The sequence below is a fragment of the Alligator mississippiensis genome, chromosome 4 (genome assembly GCF_030867095.1).
Source record: "Alligator mississippiensis isolate rAllMis1 chromosome 4, rAllMis1, whole genome shotgun sequence".
NCBI lineage: Eukaryota > Metazoa > Chordata > Crocodylia > Alligatoridae > Alligator > Alligator mississippiensis.
The window spans coordinates 97,042,195-97,057,397 of NC_081827.1; the positions used below are offsets into that span (position 1 = coordinate 97,042,195).

Here is a 15,203-nt window from a genome sequence, read left to right on the forward strand (position 1 = left end):
CCCAGAGTCAACAAAGCAGTGAATGGCAGACTTACATGTTTAAGCACATGTGTATATTCCACTGACTTAAACAGGACTTGTACATCAGTGCCTTGTTGAATAGAGATAGGCATAAGCACTTACATACTCTGGTCTGAAGTCTGTCTCTAAAGAGTTTAGTGATAGATTTGTATGAAGCACAAGATATAGGTGTAACAGCCCACTCCTTTTTTAAAACCTCATCCTTTCCTCTATCAAGCTCTGAGCCTAAATAATGTCCTACGATTGTAAGTTCCATGGGTTAATTGATACACTGTGCAAATAGATGAAAACAAGGAAATTGCAAATGCCTAATTCTATTGCTTTCCACGATAGTGCCAGGTTTTGAAAAAGGAACTGAGGAAAAGCAGTGCACATATCCATCACCTCCAGCAGCAGCCAGACCTGCCTTTCATTACATAATTTGGGAGGCTTAGCTATGGCAGAGATTACAAAATCGGGAGATATTTGGCTGTTCTGTACAAGGAGGTGCTTCAAAGCATTTACCCTCTAGACTTCTCTCTTCCCTTTCCCATAAATCAAATAATTTGGTATTTGTTCAGTGGTGAGTCAGGATACACTACAACCCTACTTGCATGAACATGATGCACTGGTTTACCCTCATACTCCTATTTCCCCACAAAGATTCCTTTCAGTCATCTCCCATGAACATCCAGGCAACTCAGGCAATCCAATCCATGTGCCTGAGGGACAGAAGTCACCCTACCATGTGTTTGGAAGTCACCCTACCATGATTAGAGGGATGCAAAGATGGTCACAAATCCTCAGCAGAAATGCAGAGAAGTTGCTCAGGGTATTCTCACTCTCTGAGCTGGGAGCAGTAAAAGCATTCTCCTGAGCTGAGGGATCACTTTGACATTCCACTGCCAACCTGCAAATACATACGAAAGTATCAGTAAATGCATTCTCCTACTTGGTAGGGGAGCCATGATGTGCTACATTCTATAAGGCCTTTTATCCCAAAAGACCTTAGAGCACTTTGCATGTTGCAAGTAAGGAAATCTGTCAGTGACATGTAGCTGCCCCTTGTGTAAAGCCAGACAGCCAGTCAGAGCCAGCAATGCTACTCAAGAGTGTCATGGAAAAGGAAAAGAATAACAACTTCTCCAAATTAAACTCCTGCTGCAGGAGTCAGGGGACATAGTTAAGTTAAATGTACTTAATCAGTCTGGAATTTCTCCAGAACACACAGGCTAATGCCTTAAAGCTTACAAACATTGCCAAATAGTATTTTAACAATCCTAGATGGCTGGGATCCCAGCTTGACTTCTCAGCTAAGAGAAAGCCTGATAGAAGCACAGCGCCTCCTCACACCACTCCCACACATCCTTTCACCACACCAGAAAGAGTACCTTTGCCTGAATAACTACTGCCAGATCAAATCAGTGGCATGAGACTGTGTAATCTGAGTAATCTTTTATACCCACAGCCCTGGTTTGAAAAACAAGTTCAGGTCCTCTCCCTGACTGCCTCAGCTCAGAGGAGAAATCACTCCCTCAGACCAAACTGGAAGAGAAGCTGCCTACAGTCTCCTCCAAGGGCTCCTATTTGCAGCAACAAGCCAGAAATACAACCAACAAGTCTGACAGCTAAATCCAGGCACACATTTGTTAACTGGCTACATTTCCTCTAGTCACGAAGAGGGACTGCATGGCTCAGCAGGCTGGAAATGGAGTCCAATTTGCCACCCACCTTCCACCAATTCAGATTGAATCACTAGAGTTGGTTAGTGACCAAAGTTGGTTAGTGTTATTTTCCAACACTTTAAGGACCCGTATGCAGTCAGCTGGTGGGTATCAGTCTAATTTCTAATGGGACTGGTGAACATGTCACAAAACCATCCCCCCAAACCAGTGCTAAGTGTGGCCCTCACAGTGCTTCAGCAAAAAGGCCAAGGACTGAACAGGCCACTGGGCAGCAAATTCCAGAGAAGCAGTCTCCCAGGCCAAAGTAAAGTCCCCAGAAGGGCCCTTGCTTTGCAGCTGCTTGCAATTCACATGCTCTGTAGATAGAGAATTTGAGTCTCCATTGTGTCACCTTTCAGCAACACCACAATATCAATGGCACTTAATATTAAAAAAAAATTAAATTAGTGCAGGTGGCTAAGCCTGCTCTACCTTCTGGCTACCACATGGCTGATACACCAAACAGCAGCTGTTCTGTAGGTGGTATGTATGCAACATGAGATGCACTTACCTTCACGTAAAAGTGAAGAGAGACTGAAAAGACTGCTAGTGAGTACTGTGTGTGTGGGAGGAGAATCGCTGACTGAACCAGGAACAACAGGACTCCCCTTTTCAGCTCCTCACCTGCAAGCATTTCTGAAGCCGTCCAAGGTGCTGAGCAGGAATTGCCCCTGCCTGAGGAGAGCTCTGGTCTGGTTTCTGTTTCCTGAGTGACTCTGAGCTACTGAGAAGAGGAGGTCACCCTGTTACAAGAGGAAAGCAGGGATCTTGTGCAACAGAAGAACTCTCTTCTATAAAGCCATGAAATGAGCCAGCAAGCTCCATTTATTTAGCTAAGCTCATTTCACTTGCAGATTGGTACCTTTGTGTTGAATGTTATTGCCAGTCAGCTTCCCTTTAAAGGTTAGACACAGAAAAGACCTATTAGATATTGCTATGCTCCTCAAGCAACACAATATTTAAATAGCTTCAGTGATAGGCCTCCTGACACGTCCTCAAGCTGGATGCCCACCTTCCATGTTCTTTGAATTGTGTTTCGTCCTGTTACTCCTTACACAAACTTCAACAACTCCTCTCCCATCAATCTACTTGTAAGACCTTTGTGTTCCTCTTTAGACTCCAGTTCTACAGCTGATTCTGCACAGATGTCTCCACACACAGTCCCTACAACTTCGACAAGGAGTTCACTTATGTTTAGGCAGCTGCCGGGTCAAAGCATTAGTCACTCAGCTAAGTTAAGGCACACATCAGTCTTCCTCCAGCCCCTGGATCATTTGCATTACACCTTGTGGATTCTTTCCAGCTGGACATCAATAAAAAAGTTATGAGTTGGTGCCCAAGTGAATTCCTTTCCCATTGGACACTAAGGCATCTTCCACCGCACTGTAAGTAGCACCATTTTCTGCTCCCCTCCAGTCAAAACATACCAGGATCCAGTCTCCTTTTCTACAGCCTATTTTCCCCTCTATTAAAAATCCACTATCCTAATGAAGCACGTAACTCAGTCGAAGCAAATCAGCCTCTAAGCTCCAACCAAGAAGTGAGAAACAACATCACTATCCCCAGCATGCTAAGGCCCAGACAGCAGAGGCCACACAAGCCAGACCGTGCACAATTCTAGTGACAGTTCAGCATGTCCTGCATAATCCTACATTTCAGTCAGGTACTTCTCCCATCATGAACACACTTGTGATTTAGGTCCATGCACATGTAAATCTCAAACAGAGACTCTCAGCCTTCATTTTGATGTTCAGTCAATTGAAATCACTGTTCCTCTTCAGGTCTGGCCTGGAAATACAAGTGCCAGAAAGAGGGAAGGACCTGGAATCCAAACAGCTGCTGGGAGGGACCACAAACCCCAAAAGGCAACTCTGGTCTGAAGGCACAGACATTGCAACACACATGGCAGAGGTAGCATGCAATGATGGTGCCCAGAACCTGGGGTGGCTTGAATTCCCTTGGAACTAGCAGGGCTGGGGAGGAAGCCAGCTAAGCCCAGAGGAAAGGAATGCCTTGAACAACTTGGTTACAAGCTTCTCCCCTCTTGCACTGATCTGGCAGCAGCAAAAGAAGCCCAAAGGGGTCCATACCCAGCCTCTCTCACCTAGACAGACAGGTCAGTCCACACTGGGGCCTTTCTGAGAAGAAAAATCAAAGGGAAACTGTGGGGATTGCTAAGGGTGACCCACCACCCCCCATGAGATAAGAAGACTGAAATGTGCATGCATATGGCAGCCAGGTACCCTGCTAAAATGGCCATTGCCCACTCTCTGCCAAGGAGCAGCAGTGTGACTTACTGCAGGCCTTCTGCTACTGCGTGGCAAGGAGAGGTCAGCACATCGCTTCAGCACAGCTTCTATCAGGGTCTGCAGCTCTTCATATGGCATTGGGGGAGAACTCAAATGGTCCTTCCTGCAGAAACAGGGGGAAAGGAAGAAAACAATGTGCGATTTGGAAGAAGACTTTGAGCAACCACATTGGGGACAGTGCTCTCTGGAAAGCCACAACATGGTACGCTTTGCATGGCCAAGACCTTATCTAATAGCAGCACGCCTCACCAATGCACCTCAGCCAGTGTGGCAAGGCCACACAATCCAGGACCAGTGCCTCCACTACCCTATGACAGAGCTAAAAGCGACTGTGATTGAGTCAGGGCTTGTGTGTCTATAATCAAGAGTGGGACTGTAGCATGTGTAGATATACCCCAAGCTAGCTATTATCTACCCAGCCTGAATAAAGCTGGCCAAAGACCCTGGGTTCTTCCCTGGGCAGCTAAGCTGTGCCTACAACCATGTTGCTGTAGCTTCATCACTACTGCTACCAGAGCAAGCTAGAAGAACACTATATCAGATACAACTACACACACTGGAATCACACCTGTGACTGCAGAATAAGCACATCCTCACACAGACCAAGCTGCAGCTAAAGAGGCCAAAATGAGTAAGATGTACACATGAAGTCTAAGCTATGTCTCTTCTGAAAGAAGCCTACCAGATTTCCACCCCCCTCCACCCCCACCACTCACCTCAAAAGAGCAGCCACAGCTTTCACAGCCTCTGCTGCTACTTCCAGCACTGGGCAGTTGACTGCCTCCATAAGAACACTAATGGCATTTTTGCACATGGCATGGTTTGTGAATAACTTGATTTCCCTCGGCTGCCTGCAAAGGGTAAACAAAGAACAAATGGGTAAAGATTTTCCACTGCTCCTGCTTGAAAAGAGAGAGAGAGAGAAAGAGAGAGAGAGTGTGTGTGTGTGTGCGCGCGCGCGTCTAAATACAAGAAAAATACAATGGTGTCCTCTCCTTGCTCCCCAAAATATACACCTGAACCTTGTGATGTCAGTCACACTATCAGGGGCTCACATGATTGAGGCCCCAAGAACTGGCTTGAGATGGTTATGCTCTATAAGAGCATTGCACAGTCTAATATTTTTCTTTCAAACTTTCACACAGTTGGTGGGCTGTTGGCTGCTGGGTCATAACTCCTCTCATGATAGGTGTTTGTCCAAAGGGATGGAGATTTGCCAAGGTGAATAATCCAAATGTCCAGATGGCTAATTGACTGGATCAGCAAATATTGAACTGGACACTTCATGAGAAACCCACTCTCCCCCAAGATACTTATTTGCATTTTTTTCTACTTAGGCTTTTATACTGGGCTCCTTTTTCTGATACTTGCATGCTCATCTGAACACGCATGTTTCAAAATACCTAAATAGATGTCCTACTTCCAGGGAGCTTGGCAATGGACTGAAACTGAAGATAACTTTCCTTACAGTACCGTGGTGCTGCTAACTGAACTTAAAAAAAATCTTTTTAGTAAGTTGTAACCAAGCCTTTTTTTCTGGTTAGTTCATACAAATGAGAGTTGGTGATCAGATCCTCTCACAACAGAGCACACCAGAGCTGAGATGCTCAATCTTTTTGTTAACATGTAATATTGCAATGCACCCCTATGATTCCACATTAGAGGGAATGGAAACAGTAACGCTTTGGGTCACTACACCATGACCTGCCCAACCACCCAAGAGAGGCCTCAGAGGTGTTCTTCATTTTGTCGTTTTTGTTCTGTTCTTCCATTTACATTTCTGCCTCATTCCTTCCTTGTGTTCCCTTTGGAATTTTGGTGCATGCGCCCCAGATTGACAATCACTGCAGTAAACCATTTAGTGTTCAGGGCCTTTATTGATGTTACAACACAAGGAGTAAGCATAAGTGAGTGCAGTATACTATTTCATCACCCCACACCTCTGCACCCAAGACCCAGGCAAGAGCTAAGAACAGCAAGTTGGACAGAGGGTGGGGGAAATGCCCCTTGGGTGGGTTGGGGTCCATGCCTGGTTAGGGATTATGGTATTTACACAAAACCTCAAGTTTTTCTCTTAGCTTTCTGATGTTGTTAAAAATGTGCTTTACGCCTGTTTCAAACAACAGCCCCTTTGAGGAAAAGCTTCACTGACTGATTTGAGGGGGATTTCTGCTGACTTATTCAAACAGTAAAAACAGTACTGCAATACAATGTATTGCAACATCATTTGGGCCTGGAGAAAGTCTGTGACAGAAGGGGAGCAACCTTGTGTAGGCTGGCTGACTGACCATGAACTACAAATCCCAGAGGCACCTGGAAGCAGGAAGAGGAAGTGACAAGAAACCCTGCAGTGCCTTGCTGCTGGACTGCAAATCCCAGAAAACTTTGGGGGCAGGAGGAAGAGGTGGTGACCTCTGAGCCTTGGCTGGCTGTGCCACAAAACTTGGATGATATGTGGTGCCTGCTGTGAGATGGACTGAAGGAGAGGGAAGCCTCTGCACAGCATAGATGAGCTACAGACTGACTGCGCATGATTCCCGACCTACAGACCTGCACAAAGCAACTCTGAACTAAAGGCTGGTTCTTGGAGACACCTCTGAAGGTGGGCAGGGGACCCTATGTGCTGAATGCATGTACCCCAGCAGTACTGACCACCACCTGTATACTTGCCCTCTGAGTGTATGTTTTTGTACTTTGCATACCTATGTACTTGTATTTGGCCCTTCCCATTGGCCTGTGATCCTAACCCCTAGGACACTCAATATAAAGTAAATCCCACCACTTCCACAAACCCCTGCATTGTCAGGAACAATCACTACAGCCAGTGAGGGATATACTTTTTATGGAGTGTCCTAGGGGTTAGGGTCACAGGCCAACAGGAAGGGACAAAAACAAGTACATAGGCATCTCAAGTATAACAATATACATGTAGAGGGCAAGTAAACAGGCAGTGGTCAGTACCGTTGGGGTACATGCATTCAGTACTTACATCAGCATATGTTAACATTTAGCAGAAAGTGAGAAAAGAGAATGATGGGTACCACTGATACTCCAGCCCAGCGTGTCTCTTCTACCTGAATGCAACACAAGTGGAAATGAGAGCCTGTTTAATACCAAAGAAGGGGGCTAACATAATCCATTGGTTCCTGCTGATGCTGCCAGGAAGACTGCACTCACTGGTGGTCATATGTGTGATCTACACAAGACAGTTTTATCTGAAGTCTTCAATTAGACCCCTTTTTACTGAACCAGGCCTCGCCCTTACCCCCTGCTTGTACTCAACATCTGCATGGCAACATCTGCATGAATGAGCCAGAAGGCGGTCCATTACCGTTTCAGTATTTCAGTGAATAGCAGGAGCCCCTGCTTGTGCAGCTCCACATTGTTCAGTAGCAGGATCTCTCTGAGACTTCTCACCAGAGACTCAATGCCTGCAAACATGGAAGGGGAGTAATAAGGAGTGTGCTCTCACACACACAGACCAACAATCCAGAAAGGGTCTTGCAAATACCATGGCACCACAGAATATACCAGATACTCTCCTGCCTGCCAACTTGCCTCCCCTTCCATTTGGGAAAGTCACATCTGGAGACAGGAAGAGAATTTGGTCTCAATGGTTTAGTCAGTCCTTGTCCTCTCTGTAGAGACAGCCAGCAAAGGCACCACAAAGGCCAAACAGGATGTTGGTCTTTGTAATGTCAGCACAGGCCCATTAGGAACTAGACTGAAATCTCACACTTTCATGTCACAGAAGTCCTCAGCCAGGAATAATTTCCAGTCACCGTCATTCTGATTTGGAATGAGTGACCTTACAGGAAAGGGTTCTGCAATCCCACCCCAATGTCAGAGGTACCAAGTCCACCCAATGGGTGCTTGTACACATGATGATATATATAATACTGCAATAACTTTGTCAGGTCAGAAATCACCTACCATAAACTGTGTGACACTTGGAAAAAAAAAGCCACTCCTCTGTTAGAAGTAGCAGGCAGCAATAAACTGACCAGATGAGAACTTCGCTAGTGCAGGAGAGGCAGTCAAACAGGAACTCTGCAAACACACAAAAAATTAAAACCCCAGGGAAAACAGAACCTGCATACAGCATGGAAAAATTACTCCTAGATTTGAGGAAAGAGGGACAGGAAAACTAACAAGAACAGCTAGTACTGGCAACAGAGCTGCTGGCTTTCTTCAGCTTAAGTGAGAAGAGCTGCAGTACAACCTGTGGAGAAGGCCGAGAGAAAGTGAGAAAGGAAATGATGATGGAAATACCATCTTCAATATAAAACAACTCCTGAAGGCTTGCAGATAGCCCTTCTTCCAGCATATAGTTAGCAAGCAGCTTTGTCACAGCTCTACTAACCCTCCCTCCCAAACTTTTATATAGCCAAAGAAGGGGCCATACAAAAACAACATGATTAATTTTTTCTGGGGCAATGGAAATTAAAATATTATATCGGCCTGGGTCTGCTTCCTGGGCCCAATGCTGAGCTGAATTACACCCTGAACATAACCCCACTTAAGTCCATGAATGGTACAGGGTTTAATTCAATGCAGAAACTGGTTTGGGTTCTGCAGCTCTGATACCACAGGCTGAAATCTCCTCAAAATACCCAGTCTAAAGAGGGATGGAACCATCAGTCCTTGGACAGACAACTTCAAAGGAAAAGCTAGATACTGTGAAAAATATTTAGCAGTTTGATAAAGAGTGCTCTGAGTCACTGGGGGGCCTATAATTTCACTATGTTGCCAGCCATGTGGTGCAACTGGAAATGACATCTTTCAGGCGAGATATGAGGTCAATTACAGATTTAAAAAAATATCCCCTAGCATCTTTTGCAAAAGGAATTGTGGAAGCTGATCTACCCAAATTACAACTCCAGACATTCTGTCTTCCTAAACCTCCTTCTACAGTTTGTCCAAACTCATCCTTCAATGCTGAATATTCCTGATGGTGCAGAATGGCTGCTTCCCCAGATTCCCTCTGAGGTGGCTTCATCCCATAGAACTACACTGACAAGTACAACCTGCAAAGTGCTTTGAGACCTGTGGGTGACAAACCCTATGGAATTACAAGGGATTACTGTCTCTTCACCTGGAATGTCTGCATGGATAAAGGCAGGAGCATATTTGACTGCAGAATGCACCAGGACAGCAGCCATACACTGAGTGCTTGCCACCTGTAATGTCTCATCTCTGGACAGCAACAGCTATGGAAGAGCAAAAACAGGAAGAGGAAGAATGCTATATATATAGCATTTATATATATGGTAAATGCTATAATTAGGGAAATACAAATTAGTTCCAAGTACTAGTTCCTAGTGGATACACAAGTGGTTGATTCATTGCAATCAATGAGTAGTCATCAACAGCTTAATGTTTAGGTATCAGGTGATGTTCCCCAGGGGTCTGGCTTGGGTCCAGGATTGTTTAACATCTTCATTAATGATCTGGATGATGGGACTGAGTATACACTTAGGAAATTTGCAGATGATACCAAGCAGGGTAGAGTTGCAGACCAGCTGGAAGGTAGGGCTAGGATCCAGAATGACCTGGATAAACTGGAGAAATGGTCCGCAATCAATCAAAAGAAATTCAACAAGGATAAGTAGAAAGTCCTATACTTGGGACAGAATAATTGCACACACAGATACATACTGGGAAATGACTGATTAGGTTGCCATACTGAAGGGAAGGACCTGGAGGTTATACTGGACCCTAAGCAATAGAGGTATACCAGTACATTGGTCCCATATTGGATAAGCACCAATACAAGGAAAATAGAGAGCATCGGTAATCAGCATTTTTTTCTCTGATGTAGCCAATAATGTGGCCAATACATGCCTTGTGCAGGCACGCTGCAGCACAGCAGGCAGATGGCCAGGAGCAAGGCCTGGCAGCATAGACAGCAGCATCCAGATAGTAAGTCTGTTGTGGCGGAAGGGAAGGGAAGGGAAAGGAAGGGAAGGGGCGTGGTGGGGGCAGATCGAGGCCCCCACTCTGAGGGAGGGAGTGGGAGTAGGGCTGGGGCAGGACAGGGCAGGGCACGGGATGGAGCCACAGCTCATCCAGAGGGCAACAGGGGGGCGGGCCATGGCTCCTGCCGCTACGCACATCCTGAGCGGGCGGGGGGGGGGGTGCCCTGGATCTGCACATGGGGCAGGGGCTGGGGCTGCACCAGACTCTTGCCAGTGGGAGGTCTGGGTCAGGCTGTGCTCGGGGCGGGCGGCGACAGCACTGGGAATGGGGGGGCTGCAGCCACCCCAACATTTGCCGTAGCCCCTCCAATTCTCCCTCCCAGTGCCACCACTGCCCACCCCAAGCTCAGCCCAGCCCAGCCTCCACCAAGGATAGCCCGGCACTACCCTGGCCTCAGCCCGCAGCAGCAACCCACCCTCACCCTGCATGCACATGACCCCCATGCCCTCCCAGGGTGCATGCAACAGCGACAGCGCTCCCCCCCCGCCCCCCGAATGAACTGCGGCTCCGTCCCATGCCCCGCCCCGGAAGGGGAAAGCCTGCCCCAACCCCACTTCCACTCCCTCCCTTGCTGCGGGGGCCTTGATCTGTCCCCCCTACGCCCCTTCTCTCCCCCATCCCTTCACCCACAACAGACTTACCAGCCGGATGCTGCTCTCCAAGTTGCCCTGCTGCATATCGGAATCAGATCAGTATCGGCCAATATAGCTCGTTAAAAATCGGCCATTGGTATCAGCCAAAAACCTCTATCAGTGCACCCCTACTAAGCAGAATATGAGCCAACAGTGGGCTCTTGTTGTAAAAAAAAAAAAGCCAACAGCATACTGGACTGCATGCATAATGAGTGTTACCTGCAAATCAAGGGACATGATTCTTCTGCTCTATTTGGCACTGGTGAGACCACACCCAGAGCACTATGTTCTGTTTTTGGTTCCACAATTTAAGAAAAGTGTAGAAAGAGTCTAGCGGAGAACAATCTAAATCACTAGAGGCCCCAGAAACATGATTTATGAAAAAAGGCTGAAAGAATTAGGGCTGTTTAGTCTGAAGAAGAGAAGATTAAGGAGGAATTTGATAATAGTCTTCAAATACCTGAAGAGAGATTATACAGGGGATAAAGATAGACTTTTCTTTGAGGCAGTAGGAGACAAAACTAGGAACAAGGGCCTCAAATGGCCGCAGAGGAAATTTAGGGTGGAGGTTAGGAAGAACTTTCTAACTATGAGGGTGGCCAAGCATTGGGACAGGTTACCTAGAGAAATTATGGAATCTCCATCCCTAGAAATTTTCAAGAGCATGTTAAACAGACACTTGGCTGGGAAGTTTTAGTCAAGGATGGTTCTGCCTTGAGCAGGGGGCTGGACTAGATGACCTTATGAGGTCCCTCCTAGCCCTACTTTCCTATGATCCTATTCCTATGATCTTATAATTTGATTAGTAAAAAAATACCCCTAAACTCCAAGAAAGATCTTGGAAAAGACCAAAATTTAAAACAGGTAAAAAGAAATATTTATTTCAGAAACACCTAACTCATCAGTGAAACTCACCATTGCAAGGCAACACTGAGGAAAATAACTTGGCAGGATTAAAAAAATATCATTAAAGAAGTTAATGAATAAGAATGTCTTTGTATTGCACTTAGAGATGCTTATGCTTGCAAGAGATATTTTGATCCTCATGCTTCAGAGAATAAATTGAACACCGATTGGGATGAGAAAGAAATTCCACCCACCTGTGGTGCACACTGAACAACTGGTACATTATGGGGGGGTGGGGGGGTGGAATCTAGCTTTCACATTTGCTGTTGGGACACAGTATCTCAGTAGCTGAAGTAAAGGTCCTGATAGCAGCATGGCAAATTCTTTGTCTCTAACGATAACCCCTCTCAGAGCAAGGGGCAACCTGATCTGCTGGCAAGTTGGACAGCATGTTATAAGATGGCATATCATCTTTGGTGCTTACCTTTTTGAGCACCAGTGGCAGGGGGTTTTCTCCCTCTAACAAACTGGCACTTTCAGAATCTGCCTCTCTTCCTGAACTACTCATAATAACTGATACAAAGTGATCAGATTTCAGCAGCTCCTTTAGCAAACCTGCAAAGGAAGAGTGGGAAAAAAGCAAGTTGTGCATTAGGGGTGCAGAGGGTTACAAAGCACCACATCATCATGTCCTTGCCTCACCAAGGCAGTGACCTTCCTACTTACATCCATACACACTATAAATTCTCTCTGATCACATTCAGGGCCTTTTTTCTGGCCATGTCCCCATGTGCCTCCATGATTCATCACTTCAGTATGTAATGCTCCACACCCCCAATTCCCTTTGCTATTTCCATTCCCTCTTCACTTCCTATTCCCTTCCATATTGGGTGGACCTTTCAGTTGCAATTGTACCAGTTCCCTGGAACTGCCTGTCCCACTCCTCCTGCCTGAGCTCTCATCTCCAATCTCTTGTTGAAATGCAGCTCAAAACCCACTGTCTCCCCCCATCTATAGCTAGTGACCCACAAACCAGTTCTTCCCTCCACTACTTCCTACCATCAGCCCTTTGCTCCTACTACTATCCATTCAAGCTATGTGCTCCCCACACCCTCTTCCTTTAACATTCCCACTTCTCTAATTCTTCTGCACTTAAGAATACTGATGTAAATCATAACTGAGAGACTTCAAAGGCAATGCTCCAGAGTGAGTTCAGAAGCAGTGTAGCCAGGGCTGTTAAAGTCAACTTTGAAAGGAGTCAGCATCTATACATGTAAATGACTTATTAGGTTTGCAAGGCAATCAGACTGCTATTCACCTTCTAAAGAGGAGAGAGAGACCATAGTGCAGCTTGCACATGAGCTGTGGGAGCAAGGCTGAGATCCTATATGACATCACTGTTCTACACAGAGCAGTGATTCTGACTGCATTGTCCAGCAACTTTGAGAGAACTGATCTCTGCTCTAACCTGAACAAGAAGCCCCATTACTGGGAAGGTCCCATTCCTCAGATTCAGTCCTGCCACCCCATAAAGTCTTGTCTCTGAAATCAGTCACTATACAGCAGGGGTTAGCTACCTCTTGCTGCTGTGGGCCAGAGCTTGTACCCTGGCTCTCTGGCATTGGTGGCATATATCTGTGGCACAGCTGTGCCACCTGATCGCCAGTTCTGCCATGGGCTAGGTTGGACCTTTGCAGGCCAGATCCAGCCCACAGGCTGCCAATGTTTGCTGCAAAGGACTGTTATATTTCTAGAAAAATTAGGACAACTGATTGGGACAGGTCATGCCACAATGCAAATTGTGGGACTTAAATTAAAGTGACAGCACAAACTATGGTGTTGGTTATAGCTGTGTTGGTCTAAGGACATAGGCAGACAAAGTTCTTTGGGGTAAATGTTTATAAATGTAAATAAATATTTTATTAAACCAACTAAATAGTTGGAAAAAATATTCTTTACAAGCTTTACAAGTTTAAGGAGAGCATACAAACACCAGCAGACTCTCCCCATGCCTGAAGAAGTGAGTTTGTGCCTGAAAGCTTGAAAAGAACAATTTTTCCAACTATTTAGTTGGTCTAATAAAAGATATCACATTTACTTAAAGAACTTTATCAGTAATTACTTTGGGGATTCCAGTAATAAGGCTAGGCTAGGTGTCAGGGGGTGGTGTTCCCTTGTGGGTACCAGGAGGATTCAGCAATGAAGCTGGCTGGGGCTTGTGATTACTGTGTGAGAACAGAAGAGATCAGCAGCTGTGGACACATTCATTCCCCTTCCACAACAATCCAACTAGCTTGCAGGCTGCTATTTCACAAAGCTCTAAGGAATCACCCCAAGTAAAGCACACAGTAAGATCTCAAATCTACCAGTGAAGAACCCTCTCCACCTTATGATCTTTCAGCCGTGTCTTACCCATGCAATTAACCTGCAGCTCCTTTGTCTGTGCATTCCCCAGGGTAGCTAGAAAGAGGCCACACAGCTTCTCTGTGAAGTGCACCGAGAGCTTATCTTCACCGATGCAGGAAGAGTACAGCTTGCCATACAGATAGCAGACAGATGCCTTTACACCCTCATTGGGGTACATCAAGCCTGTCAACAGGTGATCCACTAAATTACCTAAAGCAGTGAACAATAAATGGGATTGGTGTCAGAAAACACAGGGACCTGCCATTTCTAAATCAGCCGGTCCACTTCAGAAGACTCCAAAAACTATTGGCATAGTTCTATGCATGCTGGTTGACTTCTTCCCTTAGTCCAGTCAAATATTTTCGGATTTCTTCTGTGACTCTGATCCCCTCTGTGATGCTCTGAGCAGAAACACAGTAGCAGTTATCTGTGGAACTCCTTGTTGAGCCACAGAAAGGTACATCATCACTGCAAATTCCCATCTTCCATTCAGAAGTTAAGCAGCATCACCTCAACAACCCTATCATGGGAACTGAAGGGAAACTAAATGCCCATCTCCTCCAAGCCAGACAACTGTGACTTAATCATTGAGGCTGGCCTTCACTGAGCAGACAGGCAGGGAGAGGAGACAGGTAAGCTGGGCTCAATTTCTGTCTTTGCCACATATTTTCTGTGATCTTGAGAAAGTTACTTAGTTAAGCATGCGTGTATCTCCACTTTTGCTAGCACCACACAACGCTACCATGAAGCACATTCCCTCATACTCACCATGTGCAATCACTAACATATCAGCAAAGACTGGGATAGCATCAGCCAGCTTGCCCAGCAGAATAAATGTGGGCAGACTGCCTCTCATGGTGGCTGGCTTGTATAACTAGAGAATACAGAGGGAAGAAAAGGAAATGGGTGAGAATGCAGCCCAACATGGGAAATGCATGCAAAAGAGGAAGCATCCCTCTTAAAGAGGGACCTTCTCATTCAGTGGCATCCACTTAGCTGTTTAAGATAAATCGAGGGAAGAGTCTCCATTTATCCAGACAATTCCTCCTGGACAGAACCATCAAGTCTTCTAAATACAGTTCCAATGTCCTAACTCCTGGGTTTTCCCCTGGTGCCACACTCTCATAGAAGGTGGCCCCCAAAGCAGGAAGCCTGCCCACATAGCTGCTGCAGTAACAGAGGCAAAAGAGAAACTACAGAGGAAGCCCCACAGCCACAGTATTGTGAAAATGATCAGAAAAGTACCAGGGCAGAAGTCAGCATTGAAAAGGCAACCCCACCTGCCACTGGTGCTCAAAAAGGCAGAA

The 15,203-nt window shown here is 46.0% G+C and overlaps 1 protein-coding gene across 1 annotated transcript in view; it reads right to left on the reverse strand.

Annotated features, from left to right (window-relative positions):
* MEI1 (meiotic double-stranded break formation protein 1) overlaps window positions 1–15,203 on the reverse strand; it is a 48,931-nt gene that overhangs the window by 25,946 nt on the left and 7,782 nt on the right. Inside the window, exons 5-14 of the mRNA XM_059726188.1 lie at window positions 14,665–14,770; window positions 13,903–14,106; window positions 11,975–12,105; window positions 9,129–9,243; window positions 7,967–8,083; window positions 7,365–7,464; window positions 4,750–4,884; window positions 4,022–4,136; window positions 2,349–2,467; window positions 769–910 (exon numbers count right to left, since the gene is read on the reverse strand). Coding sequence (XP_059582171.1) covers window positions 769–910; window positions 2,349–2,467; window positions 4,022–4,136; window positions 4,750–4,884; window positions 7,365–7,464; window positions 7,967–8,083; window positions 9,129–9,243; window positions 11,975–12,105; window positions 13,903–14,106; window positions 14,665–14,770 — 1,284 coding nt within the window. The remainder of the gene's footprint in view (window positions 1–768; window positions 911–2,348; window positions 2,468–4,021; window positions 4,137–4,749; window positions 4,885–7,364; window positions 7,465–7,966; window positions 8,084–9,128; window positions 9,244–11,974; window positions 12,106–13,902; window positions 14,107–14,664; window positions 14,771–15,203) is intronic.